The 18,509-nt window shown below is 39.6% G+C and overlaps 1 protein-coding gene across 9 annotated transcripts in view; it reads right to left on the reverse strand.

The window, feature by feature from the left end:
• The window catches only part of MEIS2 (Meis homeobox 2), a 201,575-nt gene that overhangs the window by 5,257 nt on the left and 177,809 nt on the right, over nt 1–18,509 (reverse strand). For all 9 annotated transcript variants that reach the window (XM_027083833.1, XM_027083836.1, XM_027083831.1 and 6 more), the window contains one exon: nt 332–390. In XM_027083833.1, coding sequence (XP_026939634.1) covers nt 332–390 — 59 coding nt within the window. The remainder of the gene's footprint in view (nt 1–331; nt 391–18,509) is intronic.

Below are 18,509 nucleotides of genomic sequence, written 5' to 3' on the forward strand. Positions count from 1 at the left end.
GAGAGTGTGCTAATGATTGGATGCAGACAAGCAATGAGTAATTCCAGAGCTCACAGTCAAACAAACTGCTTGTGGCACTAATACTTGTGCCCAATTACCAATTCAGAAAGAAAATAAAAAGCAGTGTCAGTAGAGTCAGGGTGGGAAATCTCCAATTAGCACCAATTAGTGAAGTTGCTTCCTAGAATGGAATTCTGGGGACATTAAAAAACAAATCCTCCCAGAATGCCTGATGGAAGCATTTCTTTACTAGGTGATGAAACTCCTGAAGTATAACTTGATGAGGATTTGTGCCTGTGGGATGTGAACACAGATATGAGTTGGAACTTGCCTGCTCGATTTGACTGGTCAATCATGGGCTGTACTATTCTTCTTCTGGCATTAATAAACCTGAAACAGAACAGAGACGTCCAGTCAGCAAATGCAATTTCTGTGCTCCGTGAACACTTCTGCACGAAAGCTGCGGAGAATACAACACAGTCAAACATCTACTGAAAATTATCTTTTTAATTCAAAGGCAATTTTCCCTCTCCATGTTCAAAAATAGCTGACTGGATCATCTCCTCCATCATCTCATCATCAACTCAAAGCTGACTTGCTAAAAAGGCTCAGGAAGGGAAAAAAGTTTTCCCTGAGAAAATTTCTATTAATTTGCAATTGTGCTTCTGCCTCTTGAACAAGTCGGAATCTGGTTAAAGTTCACAGGCTGGAAGATTTTCCCCCTTTCCCTAAACTCGCCATCACAGGGAGACCCGGCTTCCCCTTGCAGCTGGTCATAAATGGAGACCAGGCTCTGGCACTCGGCTTTCACAAGGTATTGTTAGGTCAGCAAAGCCATCAATTAGGCTGTCTGAAGTTTTATCACCAACACAGCAGTAATAAGTGCTGGCCAGAAAGACTTCTGCTCTTCGGCAACTCCTGCAGTTTAAGCCTGTAAAGTTAGGGGTCACTTAGAGGTCAGTGCCAGCTGGGGGCGGCCTTTCCAGTCTAAGCTGGGACACCCAGGGCAGGGATAAGGTAACTGCCAACCATAAACCCAGCCACCTTTCAACCCACTAGAAAGACAGAGCCTCAGGTACACATGGTTGATATTAGAGCCCAAGAAACATTTTCAAATCAGGTGGTGGCTGAATCACAGGAATGTAAAGGAGAAGCACTTATTTCGTATAGAAGCCTGGATCTAATTTTGCTGGAAATCCAAAAATAAGTGCCTACTTCATGTTACTTTAATGTTTAATAATGCCCATCAAATATTCATGTACAGAGTAAGATGATAAGAAATCTCCTTTATTTCTTCAAATTTAATAAAAACAAAACAATTTTCTACCATTTGCGAGTTATACCCCTGTCCCCATGCATTTAACGACATGCATTCCCCACACGCTTGAGCTGATGCACAGGATTCACGGGCTGCATGTTTTCAGGGGGGACATGGAGGGAGGGGGATGCCTAGCATATAGCTAGCTGTTCCTGCAAAACATACCCATGGATGACGTTTCCCAGTACTCCCAGTTTCAAATCTTCAGTGCAGGGGGACTTCATGATTAATGAGTCTACATGGGGTCACAGGCAGGAACTGAAAACTCATTCTTTGAAATTAGCCAGGAAAATCCTAGTGTGTTGGCAGCTCTGCGCTCCCATGGCGTTAAAGTCCCTTCTGTGGAGGACAGCAGCCCACACCTGTTCAGGCCTCCTGTGGGCACTCTGGTGGGAATACAATTAGACTGAAGAAAAATAGCCTCTAGAAAACCAAAGGAGTCTTTTGCATATGGGGTTTGTTTGGCAAACAATGGACTTCTTTATTACTTAAGAAAGCGTAGCTCAGATTGTCAAAAAACATCACACCCCCTCAGGTTTGGGGAAGAAAGTGACAGCTTATGAGAGGTGAAAACAAAAAGAGAGTGGAAACTGCGTATTTATTCCCACTGGGCACCTTAAGTGGTGCTGAGGAATATCTGACCAGATAGATCACAAAGCCTTCCAGAAGTATCCCTCAAATCAGAGAAGGAACTTAATGGTCTACTCTTTCCCTCACTGCTTTTACTGGGACCAAGGAGGACTGACCTGAGAGTTCCACCCCCAGAACTCTTTTCACCAGCTCAGGTTAAGACCAACTGAGATGCTCAGGAGAGGAGAAACCTTGCCTCTGCTCCTTGAAGTTTCTAATGGAGGACACACATGGCAGGGGTTTCACCTCTTTTTATGTGCTACTAATCCCGGTTTTGTTTTTTCCTATAGGCCAACTCTTTAGGTAAAATGAATTGCTATTTTTTCCCTTTTTAATTTCACCCTTTTACTCTTTTATTATTTACATCTGGAGGTTGTTCGCTTATTTATGTCTTTCTCTCCAGTTCCCCCAAACACTCCCTTCCTCACAGAGCCGCAAGGCATCATGGTCCTTAGTTCTCAGCAGGAGAACTCCACACTGTCTTCAAACAAATAATTACTGGGAAGGTTAGAGGTTCACTCAAAGGTCATTTCTTTGGATACTAGTCAGAATGTTTACATTAGTAAAAACGGGGTCATCTCAAAAGGTTGTTCAATGGGGGATCCACAACAATGCAGAACATTAAAAAAAGCAATCTGTGTGCTCTCAGGTCTTTATAGAAGCGCTGAACTTGGAAATGCCACTCCAGTGTTACATTTTCAACTAGTTACCATGGCATGGACTGGATGTTCACTAGCAGTTATGGCGATGGCCTTTCTTCGCCCAGTTCTACTAAACAAATAGGCAGAGAAGCCTCTGAAGGTTTTCACTAGATCCTTTTACAAAGGGTCATAGAGATTTTGCTTTTTTCACTAGGGCTCCAGTTAGCCTCTCTGAATTGTTGTTCTCAAACAATGTTTGTGATCCGTAGTGCTGTATCTTGCCAGATTCCTGATTCTACCACATTCTTTCAAATCACGCAGAATTTTAAAAACATATGGGCCCCAATTTTTCAGAAATCTCTTAACATACAACTCCTGCCAATTGTCAACTCCCCTGATCTTGGGCTATCTTATAAACACCATAGATGTTACTATGAAAATTACCAATGAATGAGCTGACTGTAAGAACACTTTAACACTAAAACGTGAAATTACCCCCCTGCACTGATGATCCACGGTCTACTCTTAGAAAACACACCCGTGTACATAAAATGAAGCCATTTAATTACAGATTTCAAAAATCCAATTAGGAGTAATTTTTATTTCTTTAATATCAGTAATGTGAAATTTCCAAATATGGTCTTTCCCCAAAATTACATAACATGAACATTTTTTCCACTTCCTCTGATCTATATTTTAAAATGAAGTTATTCAGTGCTCAAACAGTAAACAGAATATCGAGTTTTGATTCTACTTAAAATCTGAAGAGTCTAAGTTGAAAACAGACTGATCTTCCATCTTTCAAGGTCCAAGCTCCATTCATATGGAAAAATGCAACTCACTGGTTCAAAGACAAAAGACATCTTAAAAGGCTCAAAAGGTTTCCTGGCTATTAAATGGGTCTTACAAAATAACATTTTGATGAGTTAAGTGTAAATGAATCAGACACATATGGATTAAGTTATCCTTGAATTTCACACGGGTTTAAAAACTAAGGGGAAAAGAGGGTGTTGGCAAAAACATTTTGGACTTTGCCAAACCCAAAACATTTGAAAAATTGCTGAAGACATCCAACTAACCAAAATGCAGCAAGATGCACCCAACTTTAATGAAAACCCCCGCAAGTTATTTCCAATCCAAAGACTGTTAGGTTTTTCATCTGTATCTGATATTAAAAAATTCTCTAAGTTGTAATGTCATCCCAGAATGATTCTGAAGTTGAAGACATATACTTTTCTATTGGTACAAACTATTTCACCCGAAATCACAGAGTCTTCTTAGATAGCTCTTAAAAGCATTCTGAGGTTTGTACAACTTGCATGTAAAATATGCCACATATGATAAATGCCATAAATGTGCTAGTAAGCCTAGTGCCTTATCCAGATTTCACTTAAAAAATATTTTTCATTAGCCTCATTGTGACTTTTTTTAAGGGCTAGAGATAATTCCATTAGTGACTCCTTAGGGAATGAGTACCCTAAAGTACACTAGTTCCATTGATTTGTATTGAACACAAAGTTAGTATCCAGGCTCACAAAAGCTCTGGAGAGGATCTACTAAGACTATCTACTTTCTCATTAAATTTTACTAAAATAGAAAATGCATTAGTATGTGTGATCCTTAAAAATTATATACTTAGACGGTTAGTTTAAAAATAACTTAATTACAGAAATAAATTCAATGACTTTCCAAGAATCACGAGGACTTTTTGAGTCAACTGAGAGTGAAAAAATATATATCTATATATTAAAAAGAATAAACCCAAGAGAGGAAAATATCATTGAAATCTCATCTTGTCTTGTTGGAGAGAGGTCTTCCGGAGACCTCTCCCACACCCCACCTTAAGCCCCAACAAAAGAGCCAAACTTTTCTGCAACCGAAATCTGACGCGGTGATTTTTCTTTTAAAGTGTTTTCACTCCCCAGCATATTTCAGATTGATAGAAGTAGACTTAGGTGTCATTCCTGATTGTTGGTTGATTCCTTTTCCTTTCTCTTTCTCCCTCTTTTTAAATGGCTGATAAATCCCTCTTTCTGGTTCACTAACTTCATGCCCCACCTGGTAACCCATTCCTTTCGGCAGCATTCCTTTTGTTAGAAAGCGCAGGCTTCCATGGAGTCAACTGGAAAGATGCCAGCCCTGAAACCCTCTGAGGGGGAATCAAGAATCCCCAGAATTGAAGCTTTTGCATCGTTTGGTCTGGTTAAGGAGGGGAGCTGAACTGCTGAAGAGGGATCCGATCAATTGGGAAGAGGTGTTATAGGCAGCTTGGTGACTGGGGACCTGTTAAAAAATGAAAAACCTCTGTTTCTCCACTTTCCCCAGCCATGAGACTTCATCAGTGAAGGTGCTTATTCACAAAGCTTGCTACTGGTTGGGGTGTGCAGCAATGAAGCCTCAAGAGGGGCAAGTCAGTTATCAAGTTTCTTCATTTTTTTTCTTCGTTCACAAAGAAAGCATGTCTTTTTCTGTGTGTGGTTATGGCTAAGAGTGGGGCTTTCTCAATGAGATACATTGAAAAGGCTGAATCAGTGAATTAAGCAGGTTTAATGCCTTTGAATGTGTACCCTGACACACAGATGATTGAGTCATGTCTCAAACATAAGTTTTTCACAGGTGGCCAGATAAGTGGGTCTTTTTTCCCAGACAACTGTGAGCAAAGTATGGTAAACAAATGAGATCCATGGGCTACTTAGAGACACATTCATGGTTCATAATTAATTTCCCAGAGCTACAGCTTAATTTATAATTTGATAGATACTAGATTGGTCTACAGCTCTCAAAACACCATGAGCTAATACTTATAAATTTACAATATGAAAACATGATATTAATCTGGAATCACACACCTTTTGTAGCTTTATGAATAGGCCTTGAGCAGTGTTTATGCTGACATGAAAGGCCCTGGGCAAAATTATCAAGTAGCTCATGATTATCTTCTGATGACCTTTCTAATGTGTTCTTTCAAAATTCTTTCTTTTATCTAATTCTTCCCTCAGGTTAGGAGGGTGCACATAGGTTCTTTACTAAAATACCCTACTTTGGGTAAACGCTTCTCAGTTATTGTTCCATATTCCAGACTTCTCTGTAGAGCAAAGTGATGAAGAGCATGGGCTCATTCCTTGTTGTGTCACCTTGGGCAAGTCTATGTAAACTTCTAAGCCTCAGTTTGATTCCTATCTATAAACTGGGGCAAGAGTTGGGCCCAGATTGTTTATGAGGATTAAGGGAGATATTGCATGTAAAATCTTTGTGCCACAGTACCTGGCACACAGTAAGGGCTCGTTAAATGTTAGCTTACACTCAAAATGCATCTATCTCATGTCCCCTCCTAAAGAGCTCTGTTCTCTTATGGGCAATAATTCAGACTAGGTGGGTTATTATTAAACAAAGCCATGCTGAGTTGATAACAGGGTAATAATGTGCTGTACCCCTGCAGGTAGCATGTGTCCATGCCATGGGGTCTTCCCAGAGATTACAGCTAATACAAGTGTATAATGCCATGGTGGGGATTTTAGACACTGGAGTGGGCATCTCCAGGGGGGCTGGGTGGGGCGAGCTATTTTGAAATCACTCTCTTAACGGTTCTCTAGATCCTTGCAACTCTGTGTTCCATGGACGAGCCACATCAACATCCCCTCAAGCTTGTTAGAACTGCAGAAATATAGTGGTCCCCACCCTGGCACTACTGACTCTGAATCAATATTCTAAAAGATTTCCAGGTGACACATGCATATTTAAGTTTGAGAGTTTCTGCTCTAGGTCACATACCAAATACATGATCCAGTACTCTTACTAAGAATAGAAACTTGCAAAGATCAAGTTGTAATCAAGAACCTTAGCTGTGAAAATGCACATACTATTCTCTTTAGCTATGTCAGATCTAAACAGTCCTTTAATCACTTGTCTTGGGCAACAAACAATTTATAATAATTTAATACATTTTACTCCATTGGTACCTCCTAAAGGAAAAGTTGGACCAATAAAGTGTTCTTGTGGAAACTGTTCTCTCTCAGGAATGGATAGCAGGAAAATGGTAGATTTCTATTTTTATTTCATGTTATTCTGATCTGTTTGAGTTTTTAATAAGTATGATTATTTTCATAATTAAAAAAGTGTTTAAAATGGCCTGGAGAATTTGGCATCCTATTTGACTAAGGCATATACAGCCAACAGTAGAGACTTTTTAATAAAAGTATTTGAGAAATTCCTCTAAGATAGGGAATTATCTTTTATTTTCTTTATAATACTGAGCAACAATAAACACTATTCCATAAGTATAATCACACCCAATGGCGCGTAACAAAACATCCCAGCAGGTTATGATTTTGAAGCACTGTTACTCTTCCAGAATGCTATCAGATTATTCATGTGCGGCTATTTATCATGCACTATAAAAGTGATCTTTCAAAGCTACTTGAAAGCAAGGGAGGAGAAAATACACAAAGATCCTTAGCTATTCATATCTAGGATCTATCCTCTTAAAGATAAAATACTAAGTCAATAGACATAAGTTGTAGTATATTACCTCATCCTGTACATGATTTATTGCAGATGGAAATCAACTAGAAACTGAATTACTCTGAAAGTTTTACTACTGACATTAAAATTCCAGATCTGTATACCTACACTCCTAATAGTGCTTCTGAAAGCAATTCTTTACAGACACGGAAGATACATCTACAGCTTTGTTTGGCTCTATCAGCATAAAATGCAGGAGTAATTGTTCTCAAAATTACCAATGATCAAGTACCTGTTCATCTATCTGAACACTACTGCCTGACTGGGCTTCGAAAACTCAACCAGTCACCTGACAATCAGTTTCACACATTTTAGCCGGTTCTCATCCTGTTCCTAGCCATTTCACGCTAACAGGAGAAGATCCCGACAAATCTAGTATCTCTTTAGCTTTCAACATCACCTTTGATTGGAGTATTAATTCTATATCCTACTTCTCAGTGGAAGCCACCTAAGCATTAACTTGCCAAAAATACACCAAGCTGTTTAGTAATTATGTATTAGCTATGTTTGAGGAGATCAAGGTGCACTTACATGCCCTATGCTATGGATATCTCTTTGATTAGCTTGTCATCTGCTCGGAAGAAGATGTAGGCGGATTCTCCCATACAGTCTAGCAGGCCAGCTGTTAGCTGCCTGTCAAGCCCTCAAGTGGACAACTAGTCCAGGAGCAAAAATGTCACTCCTTTGATCTGGCAAGGAGCAGCTGCTGATTTATAGAGTAGGACTTTGTTCTTCCGTTCTATTTTACTTTCTTTCCTAAGGCAGAACCACAAAATCCAGGAGAAAAAAAAAAGTGCCGTTGCCGGCAACATCAACAAGCTCTGACAATTGCAACAGGGTTTTTCTTGGCCCGAACAAAGCTCTCAGGCATCTCCTTTGACGCTCACCTTTCCCCCTCCTCTCCCCCTCTCCCCACCATCTTTTGCAATGCGGTAGTTATTGTTTAATTCAGCTTCTGTAAATGGAATGGACTGTGGCCAGCAAGCCTGGGGCATAAACACACCTGTATGAAAGGAGTCTTATTGTAGCAACCATCTACAAGCAAGCTCGCATGAACCACGCGTTCCTGAGTTGAGAAAGAATGCTCCGTTTTTCCTGACAGCAAATTTTACCCTGAGTTTCTACTTTTGGTGCCACCAGCCTATGATGACCACGTTTGAACTGTTTCCTCTTCAACGGCATTACACTCTTTATATCCAAGAGAAAAAGGGATTCGATTTTTTAAACCTGTGAGCAAACAGATCCATCCAAAATGTTTATTCACCGTCTATAATATCAATCATTAAGCCCCGAATTAAACAACGTCCTGAAAAGCTTTTGCAAATGCAGTATCAAAGATGCCATAATGTTGATTTCGTTACCACTCATTTATACTGACACAGGCTTCCCTGAGTAATATATAAGGAAAAAAATCAACCACAAAATCTCCATAAGCCATATGCATCGCCTTGCTAAGAACTAAACTGGTTTCAAACGCATGATCCCGTTCTCAGTGGATACATCTGTCACGTCAGAGATGTCCTGTCAACCAAGTGGAACAGGAAACAATGTGGCCTTGAGATAAACTGTGAGAAGTCATTAGCCATATGCATGTACGTATGTGTGTGTATACGTGCACATACACATACATGTATGTATATGTATGTGTACACACACACACACACACACACACACACACACACACACCAGGCAGGCAATAAACTTTGCAGAGATTAACACCTGGCTAAGTTTTCTGTTCTGCTGCTGCTGAAAGGAAGGGTAAGAAGGGTTATCAACTCTAGAATATCTAGACATATAACCACATAGGTCAAAGACAGAAACTTTGTAGGCAGTGGTAATGCTGAAAATGATGGAGAAAAGAAAAGCTGCTAAAAATCCTTGTTTTTCTGCCATCATGCCATGTTCTAGTGTTTGCTCTTTTCTCCCCTTTCTCACTTTCCAGGGCAAACAGACATTTTTCTCAGCCTCATTCCTTGCTTTATCCTATGTTCCCCAGGGGTCAGTCAACAGTTATTCAGCACCTACTGCCTCAATGTCTCGAGAACTGTCCTAGTAGAGCTTTCTCTGGGAGAGCATACGTATCCCAGGGAGAGACTGGGTTCTGGAGGGGAAAGGTGAGGGGGTAGGAAGGGCAGCAAGGTGTAGAGAACAGGGATTATGTAAGGCCTCTTTTCATCCTTTTTTGGTCCTAAAAACTTTAGAATGAGTAAGTATTAAGCTCCACAGTAATCTGTACATGTGTCACGCACTGATAAATCTTCTACATTCTGTACCTAACAAAAGACAAGTTTAATAACAAAATATGACAAGATCATATATAATAAGAAATTATATATAATATGTAAGTATATAATTATATGACTGTGTCCATATTATTTAAAATTTAAAAAATGCAGTTCAAGCCTTTAAAGCTTTTTACTCTTTGCAACCACAGAAACAAATTGAAAAGCACAATTTGAGAATACGTAATAATTACAAATCATAGCAGTCCACACTCAGTAAATAAGTGTGATGGAGTCAGTTAGAGAAGTCAGATGACGGTTAATCACCGGATTCTTGGAGGAGGGAAGTTGGACCAGATTAAAAGCGTATAGATTATTGGGAAGGAAGGAAATAAGGAAATGGTGTGTGTGAAGACACCGAGGCAGATCAGGCTGTGCGCAAGGGAGGGTGCAGGAACTGACTTCAGAGAGGCTCCTGGTTTTGGTCTGGAACACATGGCCACAGTTAATAGACAAGCTGGTGGAGGAGTTTTTATTTTTCCAGCTTTATTGAGTTGTAATTGATATGTAACATTGTGTAAGTTTGATATATAAGACTGTGTAAGCTTAAGGTATACAATGTGTTGATTTGACACATTTATATATTACAAAATGATCAGCACTATAGCATTAGCTAACACCTCCATCACATCACGTAATTACCATTTCTTTTTCATGGTGAGAACATTTAATATCTATTCTCTTGGCAACTTTCAAGTACATGATACGAGACTGTTAATTATCATCACCAGGCTTTGCATTAGATTTCCAGAACTTATTCATCTTCTAACTGGAAGTTTGTATCCTTTAACCAACATCTCCCCATTTTCCCCACCTGGGTGGAAGTTCTTGAGTAACAAACTGAACCTCTGAAATTCCTGAAGAGTGGAATGATGAAATATGGTGCTTGAGGAAGATGTATTTCTGAGAGCTATGTATGAGTTGATGAGAAGCTAGAAGCTAAACGGTAGAAAGCTATTCTAATCCAAGCAGAAGAGGGAAATAAAGTGAACTCAGACTAAGGTGGTAGAAATACAAAAGAAGTAGGCCATGTGGCTTGGCGAACTGCTGATGAAGTGTGCTTAGCTGGCAAAGAAAAGATACAAATATAAACGATATTAAAAGGATAAACCTGAGAATCTATGTCTGGTATGCTATGGTATACACTTGATGAAAATTGGAAATTTCGGAGGAATTCCTACTTGTTGAGATGAGGAGAGGCAAACCCAGCTTTCCAGATGTTGCCTTTGAGTTGACAGTGGGACTTTCAGGCTGACAAGCTCGTCAGGCCACTCAAGACAAAGGACAAAAGAAGAGTGAAAGTCTAGAAAGAAGCGACTTTAACTTCAAACCCTCTCATCTCCTCAAATCTCCAAAACTAGATGAATATTTCAGGCTGTGGCAACAAGTATAATAAACTGCCTAACTACTTCCAAAAGAATTACTTCCTCTTCATAGATCCTGCAGATCTTACCAAGTCCTTTATCTAACAATGGCTGGTCAAGTTAATTGTCGGTAAAAACCTTTATTCCTATTAGGTCCAGCTTGCTTTTTCTTTTAATTCTGAGATAATTTGTGCGGCTGGATTTACAGGGCAATGGTTATAATGTACTGTGTGCTGCTACACAAATTGTGTTTCACTTCACACTCTGTGGAAGTTCCAAAAGAGTTTTAACGATTGGAGATGGGAAAAATATATGGGAGACTGTTTGTTTTTAAGACAATTAAGGGTGGGTTTTCTCCAGGTAGTGACAACTAATTTAGAAGAGAATTGATAGGACCAAGTGTTCCATTGAAAAGGGACTCCATTAAGTGTGATGGCTTCCAAATTGTGTCCTCCTTTCAAACAGTATTTTTCTTTTTAAACGGGCTTTTAAAGTGAAAACTATAGCACTTCACCCAAAATGGTGTGGAAACAAATGGTTCTCAAGTGTCTATTCTTCAACTCAGGCCAAGCCATCCCAACACCAGCAATCTACTGCCACTTGGTGTTTGGAGGGAAGGGGCTTGCATGAGAATGTCCCCGTGGCCCTTTCATTTGTCTGTGGGGCTCCTTTTTCTAAAGCAGCAGGGGAGACCTCAGAGACCAGCGTGGCATGCCAGGAGTGTTTGGATGGGCCAGGCTCTTATCCTTCTTCCAACTCTCCTGCTGGTTTAAAAGAAAGAATGTGGCAGAAGACACATGAGGAAAGTGGCAACATTCTTAGGGCCCTTTATCAATACCACTGCTTTCTTTAAACTGTAGCTTGGTCTCTTGTTTGAGAGGCTGAGATTTTAGCACTTTTAAAGGGAACCATAAGTGAGAAATCTCCTAGGTGTTAAGCTTTAGAGTGGCTTCAACCCAAAATAAGAAAAAAAAAATGAGATTAAAACACAGAAAGTCAAGTAATATTAAGAAAAAGATCCAATAAACAAAATATCATAAATATGCATATATGGTACAGTCTTTCTGTTTAAACCAAATGGTATTTAACCAGTTTATACTGGCATCTAGTCCAGGTGCCAAAGGGGGAAAAATCGAAGATTTAAAAAATTTCAAGGTCACTTCAAACAAACTATAGTTCTAACAGCTATACATCTAACAAAAATCTTTAAAAATTATTACGAAAACATATCCCATTATGTCAAGAGGCAAAAAAATCTATTCATAAACATATGACTTAATGTCTTCACATTTATGATGATCAGACATCAAAGACCAAATTCCAAATAAAATTTCTTCACTGCCTTTTCTTAATAACAAATTAAACATCTTTTACTTTGATTTGCAGCTGAGTAGCATTCTGTATCTTCTTCAGAGATGTTATATGCAGTCTTTCCAATGTGACGGTATTATTACCCACAAAATTTTTAGCATCATCCCGTAATCATAAAAGACATAAAATATATCTTTATAAATCACAAGAGACTCAGCAAACCAGCAGTTATGCCACATCTGCTTTAATCCTTAAATATTTTAGCTTTAGAGGGTTAGTGGATTTCTTTCCCCTGATTTGCAGAGAAATAAAGACATCAACTTTTGATTCCTGTGTTCCAGACAAAGCTATAGTCTCCAATAGACAAAGAAGCAAACACTTTGTACTGCAATTTGAAAGGATCTGTTTTTTTGCATATTCACATTTCACACCTATCAGAATTTCCTAAAGTGGCTTACTATTAGAAATAGAAGGGCTTCCCTGGTGGCGCAGTGGTTGAGAATCTGCCTGCCAATGCAGGGGACATGGGTTCGAGGCCTGGTCTGGGAAGATCCCACATGCTGCAGAGCAACTGGGCCCGTGAGCCACAACTACTGAGCCTGCGCGTCTGGAGCCTGTGCTCCGCAACAAGAGAGGCCGCGACAGTGAGAGGCCCGCGCACCGCGATGAAGAGTGGCCCCCGCTCGCCGCAACTGGAGAAAGCCCTGGCACAGAAACGAAGGCCCAACACAGCCAATAAATAAATAAATAAATTTATATTAAAAAAAAAAAACCTTTAAAAAAAATAGAAATGATAGCATTTGAATGATCTCCATTTTCACAGTAAAGATAAAGTAACGTAAAAATAATTTAATTTACAAATTGGTTTAACTGCTATACAGTAATGTACATATAAACAAAAAGGCAATTAATAAGCATAAAGTTAATATGCTAACATGCTAGGAACACACTATTTCTTCGGTCTGGGATGGCCTTTCTCCCATGGCTATCTGGTCAACACACCCTTCAAAATTCTTATCAGAGAACAGCTTTTGGAGGTAACGTCTCTGATTCCATAGTTTGAGTAAGAAGCACTTCTTCAGTCAGTAGCACTTATAGCTCACAGGCCCATCACAGCATTTATTCAATACTATAATCACAATTTACGTGTCCAGCTTCCCACCAGGTAGCCCTAGAAAGCAGAACCACATCTTAACTCTATGTTATTGAGAGTGTGTCAAGCATGTAGTACATCCTCAATAAAATGTATAGTGAATGAATAACTAAATGGCTGAATGAAAACAAGGTTCCTACGTCTCGGAAATAATGTTGAATTGAGAATGGAAGAGCCCAGAGGGATTTTCTTGTCCTCACTTTGCAAGTGGCTGAATAGCTGAAACCCTGATGAAATAATATTCCCTAGGATAGGGCAGAGCTAATATGGGAAATAACTCTGGCTTCCTGGCTCTGTGTAGTTATCTTTGCACTCAAAAACCACTAAAGATACAGACTAGAGGCATTAGCTGAAAGGTGTGAATCCATCTGGGCATTAGAGATGCCAGGCAAGTCTTGTGTACAGGGTTGAAGGAAGAGAAGGACTTGACTTGGCAGAAAGTGGGCACCAGGCTTTTCTAGGCTGGTGAACATTGGGGCATGATAAGTCCAGTTGACTGAGAGAAGAGAATAAGCTGGGAGTAATGGGAACTGAGGTCAATGGAGTATTCTGGTGTGTGTGTGTGTGTGTGTTTGGGGACAGAGGACTAGTGAGTAGAAAGTGAAGGAGTAAGGTTTGTGAGATGGAGAAAGGAAAGAAGAATAGAAAACTTTCTTAAAATATTTTTTTCTCATTATATCTTTCTAAGGAAGTTTTCCCAAATTGTGCTCTGAAGGACACTGGTGTCAATAGGTGTTCCTCCAAAACAAAGGTGGTAGGTCAAAGTGTGGTAGGCAAACAGCACTAAGTGAAACAAAGTAAAGATGTGTTCTTTGCTGCAAGTGATGTCACAGCTTTTAATAGCTTTTTAATAGGCTAATATTATGAATCTCTAAGAGGGAATAATGGTACCAATCAATTCTTAAGTGTAGTTATTAAGATTTTGAGGGGCACTAGGGTTGCAAGGATTTGAAGAAAAATGAAGCAGTGTTTTTTTAACCGAAATTGTATTTTTAAATCATTTATCTATTTGAAAATAGGATTTCCATGTTCCTACTTCCCCAAGTCAGACTCAGAGATAGAGAATCATTTGAAGGGCTCTTCTTTTATATATTACCTGTTCACAATACCCCCTCCCAAGATTATTATAAAACCTGACTACTCCATTGCCCTTTGACCCCCAAAAATGTGCAGGCTGAAAATGTTCTCTAGAATTTCTCTATCTCAAAGGTAGTTTGATCATTAGAAGATGATGTTAGGCTGGGATGTCTTCTCTAACCTTTCCCTTTTGCTACTTTTCTCATATTTTCTTACTCAAAGAAATATTTAAAAAAAAACAACAACTATCATTGGGTATTTTGCTATGTGTGCCTAAAATTTATGCTTCAAAAATGATTCAGAAACTGAAGACTAATCTTAAATCTGGAGTTTGTTTTTTTTTTTTTTTTTTTTGGCAACACCCTCTGCATCTTTCATTAATCAGAACTAAAATTGGGCTGTGGCCATCTAACTTTAGCATGTCTATTACATGTGTTAGAGACTTCTGTGTATGGAGGGTGGGAGATGGGGAGGAGAGAGACAGAGGCAGAGACAAGATGGTGAGGGGAGCATGACATTAAGGAAAGGAAGAAATGAGAAGGGGAAAGAGACAGGAAAAGAGGAAGCGCTGCTTTGGATAAAGTACATCAATGCACATCCAGCTTCTCCCTCCGCTCCCCTCCCCTCCCCTCCCCTCCCACCCCCGCCCCTGCCAATCCTGCTTTCTTGTTTACAGAGTGTACAAGTACAAAATCAGCTTTTACTTGTAACTGTGTTAAACACCACCTGCCTGCCCTCTGAACCTCGCTGTCCCAGGATGAGGTCAGCCCGGTGAAGGGCTCCAGTTCTATAAGCAATCCTGTCATTCAGGCTAACAGCAGTGATTCGCTCACAGGGGGCAAAAATGACTCAATTGTTGGGCTTATTGAACTCCAGGGAGCACAGCTACTCTATCATTACCATGGAGTGCAAACACCCTGAGCTCTGTTTTGGTCCACTTAAAATTGCTATTTGCTGTGAAGGATTGGCAAAGCAATTCTTAAAATGATGGGGGTGAAAGTAAGGCGAGTGCCATTATGGGCTTTTCCTTCCGTTTAAGCAGAAGTAAGCAGTACAGGACTCGTTCTGAGCCTGACCCACTTATTTAACCTTTTGTTCACTTTGCTGTATTAACATATATTAACTGGCTATATAAGCCCTGGGGGGGATAACCACCTCATGACCAAATTACAGTTCCATTTTCATGGGTAACCTCTCCTTGGGTGGAAATTAAACCCCAACAGAAATACATTGTAGGTCCACACAGAACTGAGGAGGGATGCCCTCAAACAAATGCTGAATGCCAGTCCTGCAAAGACCAGAGCAACCACAGAGAGGTTGGGTAAATTATACACTAGAGGAACTATTTGAAAAACCAAATAAATTTAATTAAATAAGTTACAAAATTATCTTCCCGTCTCTTATCTACTCCCCTTGGTTAATATCCATGACATACTGATGTTGCATAATTGCTCTTACGGAATGCTGCAGCTCAGAGCCATAATGAGCTGCCTTTGCACAAAGGCAGCAAAAGTGGTTTCCCTACAGAGTTATCTTCTCAATTATTTATACTTGCAACACTTTCACATAATGGCAGTTTTAAAATCAAACAAACAAAGCAAACCGTACAATAAACGAAGGAGACAAGAAGGTGCAGGGACCTTTTCTTTCTTTTTTGAACACCAGAAGGGAGAGGCAGGCCATATAGAGTCAGCTGAATTTGGTTCCTCGAAAAGTCTCAGGGGCCCTGCGACCAGATGACATCAAAGCATTTGAGACTGCCACCTTGGTGAAGGATTAGACATGCTCCGCATACCTACCTTGCTTTTAATCTGTCATATCCAAATATATAAAGGAATGCAAACTTAATTTTTGCCTTTTACAAATTGGCCTTTGAAAATTCCTAACCAGAAGACTTGACCCCCACTCCCAACTCCGGAAAAAAAAAGGTGCTAAACTGTCAAAACGATGTCAATGTACACAGAGAATGGCTGTGTGTGTCACAGTGGTCCCCCAGGCAGCAGAGGGGCTGGCCAGTTTTTACGGTGCTTGTTTCTACTGTCCACACCTGCCTTTGGTTAATCACTCAAAAACTTAACAATCAAAAGAGAAAAAGCTACTTTGTACTTCTACTAAATACGGATATACAAAATAAGATAAAGGGTATATTTAAACATTATGGTAAAATTATAATATTATTTCTAATATTTAATTGTGGAATCTCTTTGAAATGAACTGTTACTGCTGCCATCAAGTTCCAACTTATTTTGTTCCTAGCACTCAGCTTGGTTGCCTCTTCAGAGTAGATGTTCAATGTTAGCCTGGTTATTTTCCCAAGTTAATCTATAGATGTGCTTGAAGAGCTTATATTTTAAGAAATTAAAAGCGAACTTTCAACCAGACATACATTTTGGATCTGCATAAAATCTGCATTTTGTTTAAGATTCTCCATTAACAAGCATAGGTTCTAGCCTTTTAGGAGGAAGTTAGTTACCGTCTTTACTTAAAGAGTTATTCCTCATCAAATGATGGCCAGTCATGTACCTGTGATTAAAGATATTCACTATCAATGCCAGTGAAACACAGCTTTTTATATCACCTACCAGCCGGATCCAAAGAACAAACTGTTAAAGCAATTATTTCCTTAAAGTCCTGCAGAGAAAGATTATAAAGACACAGTAAAAATACTAATTTTAAAAACCTCAAAATTTGTCTCTTGCGATATGCACACACATTGAATTTACACACACACACACGCACATACATACACTTGCTTTTCATTAACGCACCTTACATGCCTTGTGACTTTAAATCTCTCTTGTCTTGACACAGTTAAAAAAAAAATTTTTTTTTTTTTCCCCCAAGTACACAGGTACTACTGTGAAAGATCAGAAGGAAAAAAATATACCATGCTGAAAGGAAATCAGACCATGACCCATAACCTGTCTGAGGACAGGCTGTGGATGGGGTCATCAGAGGGAAGAAGTTGGGACTGAGCTGGGATCCACTATCTTGTGTTGCTTCACTCCCGGGAATCCAATGAACTGAATATCATATTGTGGGCCACTTGCTGCTTCTTACACCTCCTCTTAGCCATGGAGAGCTAGGAATGAACTGTATTTTGTTGGCTACTTCCTTTCGTTCTGCCACTCTTACCTCCAGGGTCAAATCATTTGGTAGTGTGGTGGGAGCTGAAAGGTTGTGGACCCAATTCTACTTCTCAATATAAAACTACACCCTACTACTTCACCTTCTAGCAGCAGTAGACACCTTCACCTGAAAAATGATCTTTCCAGGTATGTGCACGTGTGGTTATGGGGTGGACGAGGATAAAGGGTAATACATGGAGAATGCAGATGATGGTAAGAAAACTCTTGTGCCAGAAAATTAAAAACACAACCTTGCTGTAGTCAAAGATACATCTGAGTGAACTTTGATGTACCGCAAATATATCCTATGCCGTTCACAACATATTTTTCAAAGACACTGATGCAATAACTAATATTCGATTAATCATTATGTGAAAGATTAGTTAAACGTTGACGTCTAGAAGAGAGTTGGGTAGTTTTGGGTTTTTCAAATATGGGTAAGTTCTGAAGGGAAGTCTCAGATTCTGTGAACAGACTCCAGTTCATCTGAAAAGCACTCCCTCTGGCAGTCAAAAGCAATTTAAAGGTCAGTAGATTATGGGTGGAAGTGAACTGGTTTAGAGAGTAAAACCAAAAGCTAACTGGGGTGAGAGGATATGACTTTCATCCCTGTGAGGGCTCCCACTGATGGGATCAGAAGTTGCTCTCAGTGTCTTGAGTGCAGTAATATTTCAGGGCCCTCAATTCCCAAACATGATAGGTGCGTAAGAAGCGTTAACCTCGATTTTTTTCCAGCTTTCCTCAACCGCCGTTAACAGCCTCTCTCTTAGTAGAGCAGCCAATTAACCAAGCATTAAAAAAACCCCACAAATCTATATCAATAGCTTTGCACACAAAAAGGAAGATGTGTGAAGTAAACACTTAATCATTGCTGTAAGTGATCTGATCCAGGATGTCTAACAGCCAAAGAAATTGAAACAGGCTATGGTTGAAAAGACTAATTAAAAAAAAAATCAGAAGAAATAACATATTTCTCTCCTTTCCTTTAAGCATCCTGTATATTTGCTTTTATGTTGTAGTTCACAGTAACGGGCCTTCAGCTTACCCTTGACTAGTGGCAGATCTGATAAGGGGTTGGCACAAA

Source organism: Aethalodelphis obliquidens, unplaced genomic scaffold (genome assembly GCF_003676395.1).
Source record: "Aethalodelphis obliquidens isolate GAN/ISIS:26980383/991018 unplaced genomic scaffold, ASM367639v1 scaffold51, whole genome shotgun sequence".
Taxonomy (NCBI): domain Eukaryota; kingdom Metazoa; phylum Chordata; class Mammalia; order Artiodactyla; family Delphinidae; genus Aethalodelphis; species Aethalodelphis obliquidens.